The following is a 7,656-nucleotide window of genomic DNA, read 5'->3' as shown; positions in this document are numbered from 1 at the left end:
CATATTGTTGTTCGTCCTAAGGGGCTGCAAAACCTTCAGCTCCTTGGGTCCTTTCTCTAGCTCCTTCACTGGGGATCCTGTACTCAGTCCAATGGATGACTGTGAACCTCTGCTTCTGTATTAGTCGGGTACTGTCAGAGCCTCTCAGGAGACAGCTCTATCAGGCTGGATTGTCCTTCCTTCAGTTTCTGCTCCATAGTTAGTCTCTGCAACTCCTTCCATGCCCAATGCATATTTCTGTGGTGAGTCCTGTCTCCACTTCCTCACAGCCAGGACTTGTGCACTGGCATCTTCACCAACTCCTTAACAGTTGTAACAGCAAAGTGAAATGAGGTCCAGGCTAGAGATGAAGGTACCATGTGTTGACCCAGAAACATCTCACAGAGCAGCCAATATTTTCATGACACCATGACTAGGCACTCTAGAGAGGGAGGCCTTAGAGACCACTTCTGGCTTGAAGTGTATTTATGCTAACTCTATAGGTGCTGGTAGGGAAAATCCCTTAGTCAGTGGGAAGAATCAGGCAGAAGATGATGGATTAGGAGTCTGGTGGATTATGATGGAATGTGGGTATGTTAAATTTACATACCAGTAAATTTAAAAACTAGATAACCAGTTTTGGTTACATGATATGTGTGTGTGTGTGTGTGTGTGTGTGTGTGTGTGCGTATGTATAAAATCTTGCTAATCATACAGCCATTTGATGAGGTAAGCACTCTTTGCTTGTTGTGTACATCAGGAATCCAATCAGTGGCAGAGATCAAGTCCTTTGCCCAAGTGTACAGCACTCTTTAGTGGTGGGTCCAGAATGATATGCAAGGCATGTCTGATCCCAAGCATTTCAGGAAAAAAAAACAAAACCAGTGGGACCCACAATGTGTCATTGCTAGTAATCAAGCAGGGTTCTCCTCGGAGTTTATATTCCCAACTGTTTCTAGAGTGAAATACTGTGGAGACTATTGATTCTCTGTGCTTTCTTCTTCAGTCCAATAATACTAGCAAGTGAGGATGATTGGTAGGGAGTTCCCTGAGAACCGCTGATCCAGCACTCTCCAGCCAAAGCTTCTTACTCAGGCACTGCCCAGCAGAGCAGACCCCATTCTCTTGTCCTCCCTACAGCCTGCCTTTACCTGATGAGTTTTTGTCAGCCTCAGCACCCTGAGCAATAAAATACCAAGTCCAAATGCTGCCCCTGTGAGAATACGTTAGCTACCTTGGACTGTAAAATAGACAGGAGTGAATGGCTAAATTGGATAATTAATTCTCTGGATGTCACTTACTGAGCCTCCTTCCCCCCAACCCCCACTGTCACCCACATCAGTGAAATAGATAGAACTAATGATACCTGGCCTATCCCCAGCTTAGAGGATTACATGAGCAAGCCTGTGTGAGAAGACTTTGTAGTTAAACAGTGTGTGGAATGACTGTCATTTAGATCAGAAGGAAATTTGATCAATTGCTAAGGTTTCAATAAGATCAAAGTTTATATTCACAATTCCTCATATGAAAACCACAACCCAAGAAGCACTGTTTACAGAAAGTGTACAAATGACCCCACTAGATCCAGTCCCTCAGTTATCTCTCCTACCCCAGTGATTCAAAAAAAAAAGGGGCTCACTCTCGTAACCACCACATCCTCACCACAGTGAGGCCATTTTCACCTGTGTCCTCAGAGGCCGAAAGGAGCATCCATCCTCTCAAGACATGAGGTGGAGACTGCAGGAGAGGGCATTGCCCAGGGCCAGCTGTTGGACCATACTCAAGGCTTTGGTTCTCCTCCAGAGGCACTTCCTTCACAATTCAGATAGCAGCTGTTGGAACATCCATTTCACACGGGACAGAATAGCTGCCGGTTCTCTCTGCCCACTTTTCTGTTCCTCCTGCCAGGTTCCTCTTAACTCATAGGTCACTCATTCTGATCAGTTTTCCTCACATGAAGTCTCCTGGGCTTTTGTTTGTTTTTTTGTTTTGACAGACAGTATCTACATTAAAAATCAGAGGTGGAGTTGGAGACAAATTAAAACCAGACAAAGAGAGAAACAAATGAAATAAACCAGGGGCTGTATTCAAACCTAGATGCCAGGATGTTAGGTTTAGCTGATGAGAGATCTCTGGGTTAATCACCAAGTATTCAGGACAAAGTTTATTAGTCTCATTATCTCATAGCCAAATTAGTAAAGTGACTCTAACTTTCAAAATAAGCACCCTGAGGAGTTCAAGCCCCAAACTTATTCCAAAGTTGGGGGGAGGAGAAAGAGGAGGAGGAAAAGGAGAAGGAGGAGGAGGAGGAAGAGGAGGAAGAAAAAGAGGAGGAAGAGGAGGAGGAAGAGGAAGAGGAGGAGGAAGAGGAGGAAGAAGAGGAAGAGGATGAGGAGGAAGAAGAGAAAAAGGAGGAGGAGGAAGAGGAGGAGAAGAGGGAGGAGGAAGAATAGGAAGAAGAGGAGAAGGAGGAGGAGGAGGAAGAGGAGGAAGAAAAAGAGGAGGAAGAGGAGGAGGAAGAGGAAGAAGAGGAGAAAAAGGAGGAGGAAGAGGAGGAGGAAGAGGAGGAAGAGGATGAGGAGGAAGAAGAGAAAAAGGAGGAGGAGGAAGAGGAGGAGAAGAGGGAGGAGGAAGAATAGGAAGAAGAGGAGAAGGAGGAGGAGGAGGAGGAAGAGGAGGAGGAGGAAGAGGAGGAAGAGGAGGAGGAGGAAGAAGAGGAGGAGGAGGAAGAGGAAGAGGAGGAGGAGGAGAGGAAGAGGAGAAGGAGGAGAGGAAGAGGATGGCCCTTCAGCCACTGTAGCATTTATTTCTTCAGAGTGGCAATTCACAATCCTCGCTACCAAGTCTCAAGCAAACCAATGAGAGAAATGAGTGTAATATCATTTCCTGAGAGTTTCTGAGAGTTTCGCATTTAAAGGGATGAAAGTGAAGTATAAACCAATTCTTGTGGAATCTGTGTAAAAATGTGAGCCACTGAGCTGAGGTGCTTCTCGGTGAAGCTAGCAGGATAAGTCGCATGCGCTACCACCTTGTTGTCCAAATCCCTTCTCTGTGGGAGCTTCGAATGTAGTCCCCCATAACCTCTTAAACTCCCAAGGGTGGCAAACCAAAGAATGATTCCTCCAAAGTTCACCCTGGGGAATTAAGGAGTTTTGACGGGCTTTACTTACAGAGCCCGGATCAGGAGTCACCGACAGAACAGTGGGTGACCCCAAAGCAGCCACATTGGCAAGTTTTCATCCAGCATAGTTGTTGACTTCTCCATAGATGGACCCCCTTCACCCGATCTTCCCAAGCTCATAAACTCTAGTGCCTCCCCAAGGCCATGTGCAAATAGGACAGAGCTGCAAACAAATGGCTGTGAGAAGCAGTGGATACTGAACTGAAGGCCTAACAACCCTCCCTGACTCCTCCTGCTGTGAGGAAGCATCCACAGTCTGGGAGCCCAGCTGTAAGGGTCACCCGCAAGCCGACTCAGCCGACCTGATGAAGGCGGTGGTGGTTTTGCTAGGATCATGATGCCGATCAACATGCCTGGAGTAAAATTAACCGGAGATATGAACTTAAAAACATAAGCTAGCATGTTACTATGAGGCTCTTTGTCAGTTCATATTTTTAAAATTATTTCAGAAGCTTAACCATGACCAAAGCCCGCTGCCACTCTTCCTGGCCACTCCAACTGTCTTTACTCTGGATCAGGTCTGAATTTTTGATCACCATGGTCTGTTGTGAAGGTTACTTGGTGCCTTCAATCCTTCAATTCTGATGTTCTCTCATTACATTTCTACTAATACTTCTGCCTGTTAGAGACCTACAATCACTAGTCCAGTGCCTGCCTAATTAGACTACATTTCCCAGCATCCTTTGCATCCATGTGTTCTCAGCTTAAGTGAAAGGGGCCATTTGGGCTAAGGCAGCCGGTAAGTAAATGGGGCTTCACCCTAGTTGCTTTGCACTTTGTTGTTGGAACACAGCAGAAAGAAGCAGAGGCTCTAGGGAAAATGCAGAACCACTTAATGGAAAGAGCCGAGTTCCTTAATTACCAGCAAAGAAAATCCTCTATCACCCAGGGACATCCCCGCTAAAATGTTGACTAAAGTTAGAAACAAACTTCGCGGTACTGTGTCCCTGAATTTGGGGAGTTGATTTCTGACAAGTGTTAGCCTTACCTTGGGAATAGTTAATTCATCAAACATTGCTACGTTGTTATTGATAAAGTATAACTTCCTCAAACTGTTACCTCCCTTACTCTGCCCATCCCCCAAAGGCAATGCCGATAGACAAAACCACAAATTGAAAATATCTTACTAGCATTATAAATCCCAGACTTCGTACTTTAAACTCAATGCCTTCTTTGACATAACTGTTTTTAAGGACAATAGCCTCATATGTCACTTTTCTTCTAGATACATTCTAGACTATATATTTCTTCTCTTCAAAATCCTTCGATATGTTCCCAGGTTGGAACGCTATCTACTTCTAGAACGACACGTTACTGCAGTCTAACTTTCATTCACATGTTTGTGTACTGACCAGGTGATTGTTCACATTATGAAGTGGTGGGCTTGGATCTGGGGTCATGAACAAAACAATCATCTCCCAAGAGTTTACGATGACCTCTGGAAAGAGCATATCATATGCTGGAAGAATGTGTGTGAACCATTATCAGTAGTTACTCTGCACAGTAGGGTTATGGGTGAATATTTTTCCTATTCAGTTCTATAATATCAGAGTCTTCCCTAATTTCCAAGTGATATATTCATAATTAGAAAATGAAAATAAACTACTCAAACATCCAGCTTTTAGTTCCTATGGTCTATTCCATTATAAGGAATTTTGAGTAATATAAAATATTTGGGCCTGGAGAACTCAAGTGCCAGGCTCCCTTCTTGGAGAAGCCTGCTGCCTCTTTGACCTGTAGGAAGCTATTTTGAACATACACACATATTAATCAGTGTTGTGTCACAGCGATATTTTAGTTGGAACATGAACTTTAAAAGAGTCAGAGACAGATGAACTTAACCTAAACTGCTGAATTTCAAGTAAAATTCAGCATGAACGTTACATCTAAGTGGATTTGGTAAAACTTCTCATTTACTGAATCCTGGGCATCCTTAGAACAATATATATCAAAAGAACAAAAAAATTGCTTTTAGTGGTGCCAACATTTTGCTAGATAAGGTCAAAGAATGAAGAGTCATTTCTAGGGTTTCGTGTGTGCATGGAGTCAGAGGACAACTTTGTGAAGTTGGATCTCCTTACATTTTTACGTGGGCACCATGTTGCCAGTAATTAAAATTCAGGAGATTGTCTGGGGCAAATCTTTCCATCAAAACCCTGGTCTGTGCCACTCATTCCAGCCTATTCTGTGTATGCTCAAAAGTTAGGAATAGCATGAAGTTTCTAATGGCTCTATCAGCCCATACCTGGAGGCCATATTGACTCGGTTGTCCTGGAAATTGGCAGCTGTTGTCAATAACTGAGGTCTCATAGCACTGAAATCAAGGCTGATGCTTGCTGGAGACAGTGGAGAAGAATCTACTTCCCCGGATGTTAGTGAAGTTACTTCTCAGAAGTTAAGACCAAGCTCCCTGTTTCCTTGCTGGCTCTTTGAGATGCTTCCAAGTCTTTCCATGTGATCCCCACCTCCACCCCCCACCAACGCTCCCACACACCTAATCATCGGCACCCCTACACCCCAAGCACCCTATACCCCCACAATCCCCACCTCCCTGTGTAAGAAGTTGAGTTCCTCCCATACTTTTAGTCTCTCTCTCCTGTTACATCTGACTTTCTTCTGCCTTTAGCCACAAGATGCCTGGGCTTAAGGCCTCTATGATTATTATACAGAGTCCATGTGGCTAGTCAAGAGAATCCATTTTAAGGTCTATAACTTTCTATTTTCAAAATCCCCCCCTTGCTGTATATAGCATGACATATCCTCAGACCACCAAACATAAATTGTGGTCTTTCTAACAACAGTTTCTGTCTTGTGGAGAATCTGTACCTGATGAGGACGGGCTGTTTTCTTTCTAGGACATTCACTTGGCCAGAAGATTGTACGACATGGCTGCTCAGACAAGCCCAGATGCTCGCATACCTGTGTTCTTTGCCCTTATGAAACTGGAAACTATGCATTTGCTCCAAGATATCCTGTTTTTTAATGTAAGTTTGTCTCAAATAAGATTCTCAGAAACTCTGAAAACTCCCAAGAAACTTGGGACAAAGTAATGAGGATTACCAAGGGAGTTAACTTTTCTTCGAGAAGTAGAATGCAGAATCTTGTACTTGCCACACAGCAATTCTTACTTGCTGAGTATGTGTTGACACTGTGTAGTACAACCAGTAAATTAATTCAGCAGACACTCTTTCCAACACGCACTCTATGCTCAAAGCTTTAAGCAGAGACGAGCTATATATACTTGTTCAAAACACAGCTCTTGCCATCAAAATCTGAGACTGGTAAGCAGATGGCAGGTGGCAAGTGACACCACAAAGAGCTGTATTTCTTAAAAGCAGAAATTAATTTTTTTGGAGATAATTCCTTATGACACAGCCAAGGCTAACCGGGAAGTCATTGTGTAACCCAGGCTGACCTCAAATTTGAGACCCTTCTGCCATAGCTTTCCGGGCGCAGAGATTTCAAGCAAGAGCCACTATGTCTAGCTAAATTTTGTGCTTGAGGTTATTTATACTTGAGATGATAATTAAGCCCATGTGTGGGTTCTACCCTGAAACGCATCCCATCTTCAAAGATGGAAGGGAGCAGGAGGCATGGCTTTCTGGTAGGAGGGTGGTGGTGAGTTTGCGAGGAGAAATGGTTCTGACCACCATGAGGTGCTAGAATTGCTTTTTTTTTTGACTGAATGTCTCTTGCCAGCAGTTTACCACAAAATGGAAATGGCTGAAACTGGACAGCACCATTGGACCATACTGGGATTTATTGGTGATTGGCCTAATTGTTGCCATGCTGATCTTCCTGCTTAGAAATCACCATAGGTAGGCTCTAGACCATCAGATAACCTGCTTATAGGTTCATGCTAAGCTATCCTCACCAAATAAAGAATTTCCTCATCCAAATTGAGAGTCTATGGAGATTTCCCCCACAGGCTATGATGGCGAGTGGAGAGAGCTTAAGAACTACCCTAAAGAAGCGACTCCAGACTTCCTGCTTGGTTTAGGGACCACAGGGGGATGCTGAGGACAGGCTATCTAAGACATTGTCACAAATTCTTCATCTTGGTGGTCTAAGTCCTGACCTCCATTAAGGTCATACCATCTTTGGGTTATAACAAAGGTGCCATTCCCCTTTTGATGGAATAAGCTACTTGTCTTGGTTCTAGAAAACATTCTGAAGTGAACAGAAGGGTGAGTTCAGGGAATGTGGGAATATAGATACCTGAGAGGATGACATAGATATTGCACAAATAGATTATTCCACCGGGATGATTGTGGGAGCATACTAAAGTCCTGATGAGCACAGTACTTCATTGCAGGCCATGGTCTAGCTTTCCTGCCTCTCAACAGGCAAGTCAGGGGCCTAAGACCAAGCAGAGGGAATTAGTGGATGGGGAAAAGCAGCAGCCCGTGACCTAGCTGAAGGCTAGGCTTGAATCCTAGCTCTATAACTCTAGCTCTTTAACCTCTTTGGCTTCAGTTTTCTTATCCAAAAGACAA

At 44.0% G+C, this 7,656-nt stretch overlaps 1 protein-coding gene across 2 annotated transcripts in view; it reads left to right on the top strand.

Moving 5' to 3' along the window:
- Window positions 1-7,059, top strand: part of Sel1l2 (SEL1L2 adaptor subunit of ERAD E3 ligase) — a 126,387-nt gene extending 119,328 nt beyond the window's left edge. Inside the window, exons 19-20 of one of the 2 annotated variants that reach the window (XM_031372061.1) lie at window positions 6,016-6,144; window positions 6,863-7,059. In XM_031372061.1, the coding sequence (XP_031227921.1) occupies window positions 6,016-6,144; window positions 6,863-6,982 (249 nt within the window). In that variant the 3' untranslated portion in view covers window positions 6,983-7,059. Of the gene's footprint in view, window positions 1-6,015; window positions 6,145-6,859 lie in introns of both variants that reach the window. The other variant, XM_031372060.1, reaches the window with a different exon arrangement.
- Window positions 7,060-7,656: the final 597 nt, after the last annotated feature.

Source organism: Mastomys coucha, unplaced genomic scaffold (genome assembly GCF_008632895.1).
Source record: "Mastomys coucha isolate ucsf_1 unplaced genomic scaffold, UCSF_Mcou_1 pScaffold15, whole genome shotgun sequence".
In the NCBI taxonomy this organism is placed as follows: domain Eukaryota; kingdom Metazoa; phylum Chordata; class Mammalia; order Rodentia; family Muridae; genus Mastomys; species Mastomys coucha.
Note: the sequence above shows the minus strand (reverse complement) of the source record. Positions and strands in the feature narration are given on the sequence as shown.